This window comes from Antedon mediterranea, chromosome 3 (assembly GCF_964355755.1).
Source record: "Antedon mediterranea chromosome 3, ecAntMedi1.1, whole genome shotgun sequence".
In the NCBI taxonomy this organism is placed as follows: Eukaryota; Metazoa; Echinodermata; class Crinoidea; order Comatulida; family Antedonidae; genus Antedon; species Antedon mediterranea.
This window is the reverse complement of record NC_092672.1, coordinates 27249905-27266716: the sequence shown is the minus strand read 5'-3', so window position 1 is coordinate 27266716 and position 16812 is coordinate 27249905. Positions and strand designations below refer to the sequence as shown.

The 16812-nt window shown below is 33.5% G+C and overlaps 1 protein-coding gene across 1 annotated transcript in view; it reads right to left on the bottom strand.

Annotated features, from left to right (window-relative positions):
• LOC140045120 (uncharacterized) overlaps window positions 1-16812 on the bottom strand; it is a 38820-nt gene that overhangs the window by 12672 nt on the left and 9336 nt on the right. The window contains exons 4-10 of the mRNA XM_072089874.1: window positions 15531-15624; window positions 14964-15081; window positions 14472-14646; window positions 13886-14048; window positions 13108-13214; window positions 3723-3935; window positions 681-844 (exon numbers count right to left, since the gene is read on the bottom strand). Of these exons, the coding sequence (XP_071945975.1) occupies window positions 681-844; window positions 3723-3935; window positions 13108-13214; window positions 13886-14048; window positions 14472-14646; window positions 14964-15081; window positions 15531-15624 (1034 nt within the window). The remainder of the gene's footprint in view (window positions 1-680; window positions 845-3722; window positions 3936-13107; window positions 13215-13885; window positions 14049-14471; window positions 14647-14963; window positions 15082-15530; window positions 15625-16812) is intronic.

Here is a 16812-nt window from a genome sequence, read left to right as displayed (position 1 = left end):
TATATACCGTTGCGTCAACTACAATTACTAAAGGGGTTATACTTTTGTTTTATTCATTCACACGCCATGTGTGCCAAAATGTTTTTCTTTTTACAAATATTAAGCCAAATCAGACCATAGACGGCAGACCATCTTTTGGACAGCCTACAGGCTTAAGTGAGATGCAGAAGAGCAGCTTACTGTATAAGAGGTGTTTTAGAGCATGATTTAAAAAAAATAGGTACAGTAATGTATAAACTTCTGTCGCCATCCTTCTGTACAATCAACTAAACATTTTAGCTGGTGACAAGTTCATCATTTTAAGTGGTATTTTTTATTCCCCTCAGCCATTCTTTCTTACATGTGCCAATTTGATCACACTCACTCACACTAAAATATTCAGGACTGCTGTAGTGTGCCTTCATATTTGGTATCATAGGAGCCCAGTGTGCCTAAAATATTCGTTTCTATTAACTGTAGTTTTATCATGGGACTACTAATAGTCTACATTATTAAAATTAATAGGAATGAACTGTAAACTGGTATAATTCTTCCCTATACACGTAATTGATTTTAAACCTAAATTTAAGATTAAAATCAAATGAAAATCATACATGAAACACCTAACAAATGAGATTTGAGGTTTATTTTTTTTGTGGATATTAAATTGCAGCATACACTAAATGAACAAACAACTTTACCCGCTGTATCACATGATAAACTGGTTGTCCTCCAAAGTCCCTGATGGTCATAACAAATTTGTTGCTAGATGCTTGAATCTCATTTCCTTCTGTCTGAAACATAATCTCTAATTTCTTTTGGATGTTCGGAGGAATCTCTGTTTGCAGTATCTCATGACTTGGCTCTGTATTGCAATTTAAAATAAATTTGAATTAAAAAAACAAAAATGTCAAGTTAATGTAATAGGTTAAAAATTTAATTTATAAATATATAGAAACAAATTACAAATGGTATGTTATTCTTCTTTCATAGTAAAACTAAAGGAGGTGGGGACAGGATAGTGAATTCAATTAACATTGAAGATATGTTTAAAATAGCATGCACTGTCGACATTACAATTACAGTACTTTCAACCAACCACATTCAAGTATATACATATTATTATACAGATAAAAAGATTATACAGTATAAAAGATTTGACATCCCCTTGGGAATGATAGTTTTCTTGAGAAAACAAAAAAAATTTCCCAAGGGGATGTAAAATCTTATTTGCCCAATATAAAAGCCGATAGCCAAATATCAGTAGAATATCTACTGGGACAGCCTACAATAAGTAAATAAGCCTACCTAGTTCACATTTTACAGAATCCTTTATGAAGATAATTAATAATATTGATACTTTTGGCATTAAAATATTTATTTAGGCCTTGTACAGAATTTCTAACACAAATTATACACTTTACAGTAAAGGTATTAGGTAGGAAAATTACTGTAATTACTAACTTTGTCTTTTTCGAGCCAAATCACCGGATCATTAGTCTTTTGTCTCATCTATAGATCCAAAATGAGGGCGCCGCGTGTTATGCATAAAATAGTTAAGTTTAAATAGTTTAGTTTAAATATTTATTTTGAGCATTCTAGTTGTGCCTTTGCGAGTTGAAGTTTGAACCCAAGTATGTTGGATTTTTTTATTTGTCGCCAAACGCGAGTTGCTACATCAAAATTACACAGTCAAAAATTATAATTAAAACAATTGCTATCCTCAGAGTGGTAGTCACGTTAAAGTATTTACATAGGCTATACAATAAATAGATAATACTAAATAAAGGACACGAAAATCTCTCTGAAATGAAAATCAATGATTTTGTGACACCAATGAACATGATATCAGATACATTGTAAAGCAAGACATTGCTCATAGACTCACAGAATCTATGACTATGAATAACATACGGACTTTATAGTTATGAACTGAAAGATGTATTGTCCCCCAAAAATATGAATAAAATCAGACTTTAAATAGGCCATTTTGCAGTTTTAATAAGGGGGGGGGGGGGGGGAGGTGTTTGAACATTTTGTAATACATTATACGTTAAGTGTGTTTCAGCTGTTTTCAATTCAGGGGAATTCCCATTTTTGGAGCCCGAAGTTTTTTTTTCAGCAACAAAAAGCGGTATAATGTATTTTGGTATTTCTTGATCATCATCAACTAGGATATCAGTATCCTGGTTCATTCCAAGTCCATTCTTTACCTTCAAGTAACAGTACTTGTAGCGATGAAATATCTCCATACACTCTTTTAAGTAGGCATTTGCCGAACATATTTTGACCATAATACCGTATTATAACCAATAGCTTTTTAAATAAGGTATTGATAAGTTCAGGTCAAAAGTCAAGTTGTCAGTAATTATATTTCCTTTTAACTTTGGGGAAAATGTTCTATTAGATTAAAAACAAATATGGATGTTCTGATGAAGTTAAGACCGATTTCAAGTGTATGCGACCAATACTTACCTGAATTAACCTTAGATTGGGTCATAGGTAAATAATGGTATTTCTGGTTAGTTTTGTAAAATAAGTTCTATTAAGGTAAATATAAACATGTAAATTCTAAATAATTTGAGACCAGTTTGAGGTATCTATGATCAGTAGTTACTGAGATACTGATAAGGTCAGGTCAAGGGGCAATTGGTCATAAAACGATATTTCCGGTCATTTTTTGAAAAAATATTCCATTAGAGTAAATATAAATATCTATATTAAGAACATTTTGAGACCAAATATAAGTCTCTATCTTCATTTGTTACTAAGATCCAAGAAAATTTGGTGTTATAGGCGGCCATTTTGAAAAATGGCTGCCAAAAATTAGACTTTATATAAACACATGTCACAGTCGGAGGTTAAGTGACATTTAAAAATGAACATATATATATTCTCTAATGGGGCTGTACACGTAATGTGATGTACACGCACCCCTATGGTAAGAAATTACCACGTGTGTTCATCATGCGAGTTTCGCCGCTGAACAGACGATAATTGGGGACATTCCATTTGATGCACATGTACCTTGTGGTAAGAATTACCCTCTCCGCTTGTATGAAATTACCACGTGCGTTCGTGCGAGCCGCACAATAGTTAAAAGCAATTCCATTTGACGACACACACACCATATCTCCTGTTTCTGCTGTACTACTCATGAATATTCATTTGCTTACTTTATGAATAATCAATTTGCTAACGCAATTACTGAAATCCACAAGATTATGCATAAACTAACATCTGTTAGGAGTGTTAGTGCACCCGCTGTAAACTTTGTGTTTACTGCATTACACGGAGTAATATAATTTTGACATGCCCCTAAAGTTATTCACTTCTATAAAAAAAATGATTTCACTTATAAAAATACAAAATAAACGGTTCATTTTAACCAAAAATCAATGTCTGACAGACAATTTAAGCATTGTTTTGCTTTAAATTACATTTTGCTCGGGTACACTATTTAATACGTGACATTAAAATGGCATATTCAACGAAAAATGTGAAACAAAAAATTCTTTAGGGGGACAAATCTATAAAACACATTGGGGAGAAAAATTAAAATGATTAAATAATAATTTCGAAATTAAAATTTGACTTGTTTTGTTATTGAAATATTTAAAATTACATGTGTGGATATTGTTAGATATTACATTTGTTAAAGATTGAATTAAACTCTGGTCCACGTCATTATGTTATGATTCAATACTTTGATGCAAATAAATGCTAATGTGATGAATGCTTACCCTCAACTTCCAGATCCAACATGTCTGTTGATGTGCTTGCTTCAGCTGCATTTTCTGTTGACTGTGATGTCACGTTTTCTCCTTTCACATCATACTCGAAATCAGAAACACCTTCTGTTGATGTTTTGTTAAGTTCTTTTATCACTTCATTAATCTCTGTAAGTTTCATCATTTCTTCTATGACTGCATTCTCAAAAATTTTAGAAGCTTTAGCTTTGAACAAAATAAAATGTAAGAATTACTGACATTTGTTGTCTCTTATGTCTTTATTATTATTGTCATATTTTTGTAAATATTGCAATTCTTATTGAGCTTAACAAAATAGCTAATAATCTTTAAGACTAATAAAATAGTAGTAGACTAGACTATAATAATGAAATAAACAAAAAATTAATATTTCAATAAACTTGTATTTTTCTATCCTTAAAGATGTATTGAACCCCTGACAAAAATTTTTTTGAAAAAAAATGTAATGAATAGGCCATTTTAATGTTCCATGAAAGTTATTCACCTTGACCAAAAACTGGATGAAAAATAAATTTACCTGAGAAAATCGTAATTTAAAATAAAAAATGATCAACCAGAAGTCAATTGGCTGGCAACCAACTGGCTTCCGGTTTAACTCAATCCTTGCCCTGAATTAGCTTATGAATTATGCATATTGTATGATTCTTGTGCATGAATGTGACCTCTCCATCATCACAAAAAAAATATGACGTGATAATAGAGGTATATTCAGAGCGTATTCAAATAGAAATAGTACTATACTGTAACTGGTCCAGTGGCTCAAATTTAGCACCGGAAGCACAGTGATATAGAATAGAAATAAGTCACTTTAAATATATTTTCGTATGTTAATACACTGTGCTCAAGTGAACCTAATTTGGTGCTGGTGGAGCACAGTGATAAAAACAAAAATAAGTCACTGCATTTTAATATCTTTTCGTATGTTAATACACTGTTATCAAGTGAACCCAATTTGGCGCCAGTTGAGCACAGTGATATAAAATAGAAATAAAGTCACTTAATTATAATATCTTTTTGTATATTAATACACTGTGCTCAAGAGAACCCAATTTGGCGCCAGTTGAGGACAGTGATATAAAATAGAAATAAAGTCACTGAATGTTAATATCTTTTCGTATGTTTAATACACTGTGCTCACGTGGACCCAATTTGGCACCAGTAGAGCACAGTGATATAATATAGAAAGTCACTAATTTTTATATCTTTTTGTATGTTAATACACTGTGGTCACGTGGACCCAATTTGGCACCAGTGGAGCACAGTGATATAGAAATAAGTCAATAATGTTTATATCTTTTCGTATGTAAATACACTGTGCTCACGTGGACCCAATTTGGCGCCAGTGAAGCAGTGATATAAATATAAATAAATCACTGCATTTTAATATCTTTGTGTATGTTAATACACTGTGCTCACGTGGACCCAATTTGGCGCCAGTTGAGCACAGTGATATAAAATAGAAATAAAGTCACTGAATGTTAATATCTTTTCGTATGTTTAATACACTGTGCTCACGTGGACCCAATTTGGCACCAGTAGAGCACAGTGATATAATATAGAAAGTCACTAATTTTTATATCTTTTTGTATGTTAATACACTGTGCTCACGTGGACCCAATTTGGCACCAATGGGAGCACAGTGATATAAAATAGAAATAAAGTCACTGAATGTTAATATCTTTTCGTATGTTTAATACACTGTGCTCACGTGGACCCAATTTGGCACCAGTAGAGCACAGTGATATAAAATAGAAAGTCACTAATTTTTATATCTTTTCGTATGTTAATACACTGTGGTCAAGTGGACCCAATTTGGCACCAGTGGAGCACAGTGATATAGAAATAAGTCAATAATTTTTATATCTTTTCGTATGTTAATACACTGTGCTCACGTGGACCCAATTTGGCGCCAGTGAAGCAGTGATATAAAATAGAAATAAGTCACTGCATTTTAATATCTTTGTGTATGTTAATACACTGTGCTCAAGTAGACCCAATTTGGCACCAGTGGAGCACAGTGATATAAAATAGAAATAAAGTCACTGAATGTTAATATCTTTTTGTATGTTAATACACTGTGCTCAAGTAGACCCAATTTGGCGCCAGTGGAGCACAGTGATATAAAATAGAAATAAGTCACTGCATTTTAATATCTTTTTGTATGTTAATACACTGTGCTCAAGTGGACCCAATTTGGCACCAGTAAAGTACAGTGTTCGTAATGTTAATACATTGTTCTAACTTTTACAAAATATTTGAAATATGATGCAATTTTATAATAGAATGATGGGGTTGCCTTTCCGGGCTTATAATCAAATGTTCATTGTAATACTAATAGTAAAAATGAATGTTTATTAATAAATTGTTTTACGTAATTTGTTGCATATAAAATATTTCACATTTAAATAATCATGTACTATTAAATGACATTATGCCGAATAATATTATAATCTTAAACTATGTTTACAGATTGTCATTTTTTAAGGCACACATCTTTCTCCTAGACCTGCAAAATAAAAAATTAAAACAATTTAATAATTAATAATAAATATTCATCGACCAAGGTAACATCATTATTTTAATTGCGACCAAAATGAAACGCGACTGATATCATCGGCGGGGTTTCCCCTTTTTGAGATGGGGCGTTGTGCAGTGCGACCACAGCGGAGCGGATGGGGCGACTGTGTCAGGGCAACTTTGTATGGGGGCGACTTTGCGATCTGGCCTAGCTATACTAATGGAATACAACTTAAGCCTTATTAATAGTTATTGCCAACCTAGCTTTAACTAGGATTAGGCCTACAACATTTAAAAAAACATTTCTTTCAATTTATCTGTGATTATTTAGAGCGTGTAGTAAAAAATAAGGTTTAGAAGAGTGATTTTGACACCACCACCTCTTCTTTCTTATTTTTAGTATAAAACTATAATAGTCGATCACCATTATTCATATCACCACCAGGGCCAGGAGAGATTATGGTGCTTGGTTTTTCCATCATGATGAATTAGCTTTTAATGCTAATATAAATTTGTGAAAATTATACTGTACATCTAATAATGTAATTATTGTAGTAGAGAAAATGACGAAATAATCTAAGTTAAATATTTTTTTGAATGTGTACTTTACAATGTTGAAAAGGATCCCGTTGAAAATGCTTCCAAAGCAATAACGTTCAAACCAACATTCACACAATTACACTTTTTATGTAGATATTTCAATACAAAATGTCTTTCTTTTAATAGGTATTAACACACTATAAATTGAATGAACAATATGAGCAAGTAGTGGAAAATGGTGAAGAAATCAACACAAAATGTGGTAGCAACATTCACAATATTTATTTGAACGTTTCTTACAATGACACTTTAAAATGGATGAACAATCCCAAAAGACACGCTATTGCTGTAATGCCACAATCATCACATCAATTAATAGTTGAAGATAAATTGTCAAAGAGTTTTTACAAACAATAATGCAGAAATTCAATGGAATATACTAGTAATTAACTCATTTTGTACTGTACTGTACTATAAATTTTCACACATTAAAGTTATGAAGAGTTTATCTTTTTTTTTTCTTTTCATTTATTTCAATATCATCATCGCAGCCTTAGCTGAATTACAAAGATATTTACATACTCTCAATATTAAAATTTGTATAAAAGCATAACACCAATGGTAATTATATATAAAAAAGGATGCAATAGACACTAGAAATACTATACAGGAACATTAAAAAAATTTAGCTTAAAATAGTAACACATAAAAGGACCAAAAAGACTAACATAGACATTAAACATAGTGAAAAAAGGAAACAAAAAACTTTACTGCGCTGAATTTTGGGTGATACCTAATGATTATTCATTTAGAAGCGAGGTAAGGTATGGTATTGCACTTTTTCTATATCTTTCAACTCTGCATTTGGGTTGTTGATACTTTACACGTGCTAGTTTCATGTTACTTATTCTTCACTGGAAACCATTTTCCAAAATGAATACTTTTTGAACAATTCAGAGTAAACTTATAGCATAGATTACGCCTTCTATCAGATAAAGTGTCTAAAGAAAGATCCTTGAGTGCTTGGTCATAACATATGTAGTCATTACACAGTATTATTCTGCAAGCCCTTTTTTGGACAGATTCTATCATATCACTTTGTTTCTTTGTGAGAATGCCATACTGGGACAGCATATTCAACACTTGGTCTTATGTAACTCTTAAATACATCAAGATCATATTTGAAAGATTGAACTTTCTTAATCTACACAATATATGCAGACCTCTGCTGGCTTTGGATACAATTTCTTTAGCATTACAATCCCATTTGAGGTTTGCTTGTATCCATAAACCTAGTAACTTAGTTTCATTAACGATTTCAATTGTAGCATTTCCAATCAAAAGGGGTTCATGCTCATATTAATTTCTTTGAAAGTTAAAATACATAGTTTTACATTTAGTTGGGTTAAGTTTTAGTTTGTTTTCATTAGACCATTTATAGACCATTTAAATACTTGTAGTAGTATTTTTTAAATTTATTTAATGCTGTTGCTATGTTTGGAAAATATTCATTTATAATGAAAATGGACAACAGCCAATATATTTGTCAAATGCTGATAGTCATCCAATATTTTTCTTGTGTTCCACTACCGAGTCAATCGCCAGTTGCCTTTACGTACTATGGGTGTAACCTCTGTTCCAGTCTTCAATAGTCTATAAATTAAAAAATTAAATAGAAAAGTCCCATCCTTACGTTTTTTAGATCTAATTTACGGTCACAAACTACATTTAATGTAAAAAATAATACTATATGGTCCTATTGAGGTAACTTTTTTTGTCTCTAAATGGTTATTATTATGGTAATTTTAGTGGCCCGCTATAAATTAATGTAATTCATCCACTTTTCGATCGATCGTGAGGCCAAAACAAATAGGAGACTCATAACTTTTCAGTGAAAACACTGGGTTTCCCCCAATTTGTATCAACGGAGTCTGGCGCAAAAACAGAAAGGTAATTAATGCAGCACCTATACAATGTCAGGCTAGGCCTATAGCTAGCATACGATGTCTGTATGTTACCGATGTTTACCAGCTATAGGCCTACAAAACTAAAGGCGGCTAAAGAGAGGAAATTCAATGCGAGCTACTTAGGTATATATATATCGGTATATTTATTCAAAATTCAAAATTCACATACAAATTACATACATGGCAGCACATGGCTGAATTGCATATGTATTACATTATAAAAACTATTTAAACTATAATCACTATCAACATACATATATAAAAACGAATAAATTAGACTGCAGTTACCTCAAATAATACACGCAAAAAAAAAAAATTACAGTTTGTTCAAAAGTTCAACCATAAAAGGGACAGGACTAGTTTGGAAACGTTTTGTTTTATAACTATAGTTTTCCACTTTACGATTATGTCTAAGGGTCATGCAGGATATATACTGAGGGGCAGGGAACCAGGTGGAGAATTGACCAGAGGCGTGTGCTTTAGAGGCAAAAACCTTGCAAGAGTGCCATCTTCTTGTGTGGAGTGGTTGAAGATTTAAAATGGCAAGAGAATCCGAGTATGTTGTATACTCATTGCCCAACACAATCTTGCAGACACGCTTCTGAATCTTTTCCACCTGATTCACCTGTCCCTGCGTAAGACCTGCATGCCACAAAGGGGCTGCATACTCAAGCACCGGTCTCATATAACCTTTATAAACAGAAATAAGTTCATTACTATTAAGACCTGCTTCTCTCAACTTACGTATCATAAACATTTTCTTGTTAGCTTTAATACAAATGTTATCTACATGGCTTTGCCACTTTAAATTGTTTTGAATGATTACACCTAACAATTTAACTTCCTGAACTACAGCCAAAGAATGATTAGATATGCAAATCAGGATAGGGGGATATATGTTTACTAAAATTGATATGCATTGCAAGGCATTTATTTGGATTTAGTTTTAGTTTATTAATAATGCTCCATTCAAACAGAGTGTCTAAACTAGTTTGAATCGATGTACCACAATTAGTCCTATTTTCACCAAGTGTGAGGTCGTCTACATATTTCCAGACTTTCATTTTGTTATTATTGATGTTAACTAGAGCGTCATTGATCATAGCCAAAAAATGCTATGGGACCAATGATTATGCCCTGGGGCACTCCACCCATCAACTCAATCCAATCAGAGTACGAATTTTTATATCGGACTCTTTGTTTTCTTTCCGTCAGGAAGTCCACCACCCACTGTACGAGTGGCGGAGGTGCCCCAAGTTCGAGCAGTTTTGTGACTGAGATTTGATGGTCAACTAACTCGAACGCCTTGGAAAAATCAGTTAGCACAAGTGTGCTAATGTTTTTCGGCTTCTCTGCACCAGAAACTAGATGGTGGTAAATATCAATCAGACAGTGGGTGGTGGACAATCCTTTGCGGTTACCGAATTGTCTATAATCAATCCGGGGATTAATTGCCTCAACAATCCATTTACAAACACGACCTTCAGAAATTTTTGCTAGGCACGGGGTCAGGGAAATCGGGCGTAACTTGTCAATTGATGGTGGGGCCGTTTTAGGGAGTGGGATCACATTGGCTTCCTTCCATTGGGTGGGCACTTTGCTCTGCGTAAGGGATGCATTAACTATATTTGTCACTGGTTGACTTAGTTTGTATGCTACAACCTTTAATAAACGTGGAGGTAAACCATCTGGGCCACCAGCCTTACAAGTGGAAAGTTTATTCATATCGTCAAACATCTCCCAAGGCTGGACCTGGGGAGGACGCACTGGGCTAGGTAAATAGGCAGGGAGATCAGTTAAAACCAAAGGTTGTTGTGAGTTGGCGGCTATAACTAATTGCTTATTAATAGCATTAGCAGCTCCTACAAAATCTGTAGGTGCAATATCTGTCATTTGGATGGTAATATCAGATTTGTTCATGTTTGCTAAATACCTGACCTCTTTGTGCCATTTCCCAGGTTCAGTCCTTTGGAGTCTTCGAACTTTATTAATATTGTGTGAAGCCTTGGCTTTTTTAATTTGCTTAATAATTTCGTTTCTGAGGCTAGTCCTGGAGGTTTTATCACCGATGGCAAACGCTCTTTGTCTTTGGTTAATCAGGTTCTTTATATGAGCCGTCATCCATGGTTTGTCCCTGTTATGTAATTTCACAGTTTTGGTTGGAAAAAAACTATCAACACCATGATTAACCGTTTGATAAAAAGCGTCTGCCTTGGACTGAACATCAACAGCTTCATAAACATTAGACCAAGTTTGGTTTTGGATCCAATTACCAAATTCTCTTACTTTAGAGTCCTTAATGGGCTGGATGGTTTTCACATTTAAGATGTTTACACACTTAGAAATCTTGGGCAACCAACTGACACAGTTGTGGTCACTACGACCAATCGGAGAACTAATATGGGGAGTATGGTATAACCCCGCAAAATCTGATATAACCAGATCAAGGATGGCGTTTTCCCTAGTTGGTGACTTAACCACCTAGGTAGTGCATTGTTTCTCTCTTTTTATCATAATTTACCATAAAACGTACATTTAAGACAAGGAATGATCTGGTTTATTGTTTTTAAAGTAATATATATGCATTATTTTTACAAAAACATCATGAGTCTTTAAATATTCACAATTTATTGCATACTGTAGGCCTACATATAATTATTATTTCTGTACATGAATCTGAAGTTTTCAATTTGGGGTACTAATGTACAGTAAGGAATTCCTGAAATGGTTGTATCCAAAATAGTCATTCCTTATTATTAGTATCTCATATTATTAATATTGGTGCATCCCCTCCCTCAAGGTCTAGTCTAATTACTAGTGTTTTCATTTTGGTTGCTATCAACAACAATCTATTCTATTGTAACGGTGGTGTTTTAGTGTATCCGTTACTATAGTATCCGCAGCAGGATGTCACACATCGCCACTAATGTACAAACAGTAAATATGACAGTTTATATCAATATTCAATGTAATGCTCTGTTCTGGCTATACATACATTTTCTTCTCAATTATAAACGTTTTTATCTCTCTCCCTTCTTACCAGTACATCCATATTTAAGGAACGGTCCTAATTAATTATATACCGGGAGGGAACTATTTAGAAGGGAACATACCCTGATAATGAAGAATCAATGATTGATTAAGGATGTGGTTATAGGAAAGTGAATAAAGAGTAGCTAGGGGGACAGGAAGGAACCTGTACTAGGAATGTTAAATTATAGATGGACCGGAGTAGGGAGAAATAGTGAAAAAGGGTTGTTGACCTGATGGTCAGAGTGTTACACTATACTCAACTTCTTTGGTACTGTATCCTGATCATTTTCCTAATGTTTGTTTTTTGTCCAACTCCAAATGTATATCAATAGTACATCCTATTTCCTGTAGCTAGTTGTGGAGTGATGATCTAGTTTGGTGAGTACAATATATAGGGCCTAGCTAGTCTACTTTTCTGACCTGATTATCTCAGTCTGCCTGCCTACAGGTATACTACACTACACAGTAGTAAACTACTATCTAGACCTCACTCTAGCTAGGCTTAGCCCTATAACTAAAGCCAAAAACGTCTAGTTTGCGATATATAACTATTATAGGAGGATATCATTCATCTACAGTAAAATAAAATTCTACTTACCAGGAAATTAATGGCAGAGCTGTTTACATCATACGATCAGGGAAACTCCAGCACTTCTGTTTGTCGCACATGCTTGTTTAGGTGGTGAAGATAACAGATTGGATCTCTGTTTGGATGCTCATGAACATATCATATCATACTTATGAGTTATATTATTTAGGAATTTCTGAGCTGATAAGTTCGAAAAAATTTGATTTTTTATAAACGAAATCAATATTTTTTTCCGAATTTATTTTCGGCGAAAGTGAATAACTTTCACATAAATACAAAATGTTCTATTAAAAATTAGATATTTTTTACCTTTATTTTTCATGTTTTGGGGGACATCTACATCTTTAAAATATCGTGTTAATTAGATTTAATGTAGTAGTGCTATAAAAATCATTTTACTTAAACTTATAAACCATGGCATCAGTTAGCCAATATGTTTGACTATGACAAACTCTGAAAAAAGTAATTCAAATCATCATGATCCAGTATAAGCTGAAAACTTGTGAGCAGAATTTGGCTTTTGTCTGTTTTGTATACTTACCACCAGTGGCGCCTCAGGACCAGAGTCTAAAAAGTGAGTAACCCAAAATAATTGTATTCTTCCGGGGGGTAAATTTGCTCAGAAATTGATTGAAACGGCCTATGAATTAAAAAGAGCCCCCTGGCCCCAAGTATTTCAATTAAAAAACGGATCTGCGCCGTTGATACTTACACGTCTCTAGTGATTGTTCTTTCCATTTTGTTTCATCAGCATCTTCTTGAGTGCTGCAAACCCTTGTTGTTGATATAGCATCTGTTATGTCTTGCTTTGAACAAAAACTATTGAAAATATATTTCAAATTAAACTATAGGTAATTTTACAATGCATAATCAGAATTTCACAATTAAAATCTAATGAAATTGTATAATTCATACTTATTTATACTTCACTGAAGGCTTTTTGTGGTTTTTTTTTATACAAACGAACCAAAAAACATTTTTCATAATAAATAAATTTAGTTGGCGATGATAACAACAACAACAATAACTAGATTTGAACTCGTCACTTTGACGAGTTATCCACGGAAATGCAACATGCACATACGTTAAACTATATGAACATCGACAATTATTATGGCATCCTATGACATGAATTAAATATGTTTACAGTGCTGAATTGTACCTATTTTGTATCATACAGCATATTACAGTATTTACGGAATACACTGTATATGTTATATACAGTGTAGCATAGACGAAATTACGAGACCCGTCATTTAATTCAATTTTCTAACACGATGACATCATCAAAGCGACATGTAAAAATAACAATTTTAGAAGAAAATTATCTAAATAATTACATTAATACAAATTTGAAGAGTTTTGGGATCCTGACAATAACACGCCAAGTGCGGATAACCAATAATATTAATGCTACGAGAGTGGTGACAGAATGAAGAAAAAATGACTTTTGTATTGTCTGTGTTTTCACTATTAATAGGTTTGCTTACCCTTTCCCTAATAAGGAATTGATCGTAGAGGTTTTTCCAACTCTCTCAAGACCTACAAAAATAGTTCTCCCCTGTTTAACTTCAGTTTTCCCATTTTTCAGAGCTTCATTGAATGCTTTAACTGCTTCAGGTCCTCGAGCCAGTATTTCTGCTGGAGTTAAGTCTAGAAAACAATAATTAGTATATAAAACTGATGTTTAATAATTGAATGTTAAGAACAGGACACAGTAACAGGCTAACCAATTATAAATGGGGTACTCTAAGGGTTACAAAACTAAGGTAGGCTACTTTTATATGACGTCAAAGAATTTAAAATTGTATGAATTTGAATGTAATTTGATGTTTTAATGAAATCAGCTGTAATGCTGTAGAAAAGCTGTTAGAGCAGATAGCCCCGTAAATCAAAGATAAATAAATAGTAAATATGTTTTGGCTATTTTACAAGTTGACTGTTCAATTTAATGAACCAGAACCGATTTTAATGTGATAGAAAATATTGTATTCATGTTTTATTGAATACTGAAAGAAACAATATCTATTATAGGTGTTATTCTCTCAGATGCAAAATGATTTTCTAGACACTCACTGTTTGGAACCGTGCTTGAGAAAGACAGCATTGTAGCTTGCATGGAAGGCACCTGGGATGGTGTAGGTTGAGATGACTCGGTCGCACTCTGTCTCTGTATCCGTTCCAGTCGTAATCTATCTAATTCCTTTTGTATTTGTAAGACTTTCTCAGCGATAAGATGATAATACTCTTCCTGTAAAAAATAAAACATCTTAAGCAATAAATAAAGTGATTGAAATTCAGCAATAAATAATGTGATGTCTAATATTACAGTTCCATTCAAAAATGTTTAAATAATGTAGTAAAGTAATGTTTATCACAATTTATCAGTTCAATTTAATCATTACTACTATTACTACTATTTCACAAGCGAAATGGATCCAGCTGGATGATGCACTGCCTAAACCTTGACAATTACAATACAAAAGATAGACCATTAGGTTTAGGTTTAAAACTAATTGTAATATATTTAGGCCCTAATTTTAACATCCTGGACTCAGAGAATCTTACCCTACTACTAGCCGCCTGATACATAGTGTTCTCCACCTTGCAAGCATAGTCTACTAATTTTGCCATTCGCCTATCTTTAACAGCAGCTGGATCACGACTTGGGAAGATTGCTTGAACCCTGTTAAAAAAAATTATATTGTATTGACAATTCTTTATTAAAAACCAAAATTTAGTGATAAACTAACCTTGAAAGATTCGCTGTCCTGATCGGACAGTTTTGCTAATTGTTGATTTTGAAAAAAGAATTGTCAATTTATTGTATAAAAAAAACAGATGAACATTTTTAAACAACATTATACAGTACAACATTAGCAATTGCTCAGAACACTGAAAATTGGTAGAAGCTCAAGATATCATTATCAGACCTTCTTACTGATATAGTTTATTATCTCAAGATATTGTTCAGTCTTTGAGATTCATTATTTCCTGCCACCAATTCATGTTTCATATTTTTTTAATTTTTAAATCATTTGTTTGTCAAAAAAATTCAGAAATATCGAAACTGGTTATTTTATTACATTTTTTAAAGTTAATAATAAAGTCTTTTAATTAGTATGAAAAACTTACAATCTAAGAACCATATGATTACGTTGATCCTGCGTGGACTGACTGTGCCATGGCTGCGACTTGCTTCCAATTGCTGCAAGATGCACTGAACCCACTAAAAGATTGTTTAGAGATATATATATACAGTATTCTAAACATATTAATAGTAGTAAAAAAGTAAAAAATCTTAACATCTTCGACATAAATACAGACTGCTTTGTTCATGCACAAATTTAATAATCGGAAACTTCCTATCACATTTAATGGATTCTTTACAAAAAACAATGAAGTTCACAACACCCGCCACTCTAACAAATATATCCCTATCAATAACCATTTCACAGCAAGAAACACAAATAAATCCACTGGCCCCATTTTATGGAACTCACTTCAAGTTTAGCTACAAATCATCATTGGTATCAAAGTATTCAATCGATTTCCCCTAAGAATTCAGTCCCTCCCCTCTAACCCAGTTTTTTAAACTTTTGTTCTGCGTCTTTGTTCCTTCTGTCCTCGTTTTGTCACGTGTTTTTGTCCTGTGTCTTTGTTCCTTCTGTCCTCGTTTTGTCACGTGTTTTGTCCTGTTTCTTTGTTCCTTCTGTCCTTGTTTTGTCACGTGTTTTTGTCCTGTGTTTTTTGTTCCTTCTGTCCTCGTTTTGTCACGTGTTTTGTCCTGTGTCTTTGTTCCTTCTGTCCTCGTTTTGTCACGTGTTTTTGTCCTGTGTCTTTGTTCCTTCTGTCCTCATTTTGTCACGTGTTTTGTCCCGTGTCTTTGTTCCTTCTGTCCTCGTTTTGTCACGTGTTTTTGTCCTGTGTCTTTGTTCCTTCTGTCCTCGTTTTGTCACGTGTTTTGTCCCGTGTCTTTGTTCCTTCTATCCTCGTTTTGTCACATGTTTTTGTCCTGTGTCTTTGTTCCTTCTGTCCTCGTTTTGTCACGTGTTTTTGTCCTGTGTCTTTGTTCCTTCTGTCCTCGTTTTGTCACGTGTTTTGTCCCATGTCTTTGTTCCTTCTGTCCTCGTTTTGTCACATGTTTTTGTCCTGTGTCTTTGTTCCTTCTGTCCTCGTTTTGTCACGTGTTTTTGTCCTGTGTCTTTGTTCCTTCTGTCCTCGTTTTGTCACGTGTTTTTGTCCTGTGTCTTTGTTACTTCTGTCCTCGTTTTGTCACGTGTTTTTGTCCTGTGTCTTTGTTCCTTCTGTCCTCGTTTTGTCACGTGTTTTGTCACGTGTTTTGGTCCTGTGTTTTCTTGTGCTTTTGTATTACCTTAATTCTTTTTCTTTATTTTCGTTATTTATTCATTTATTT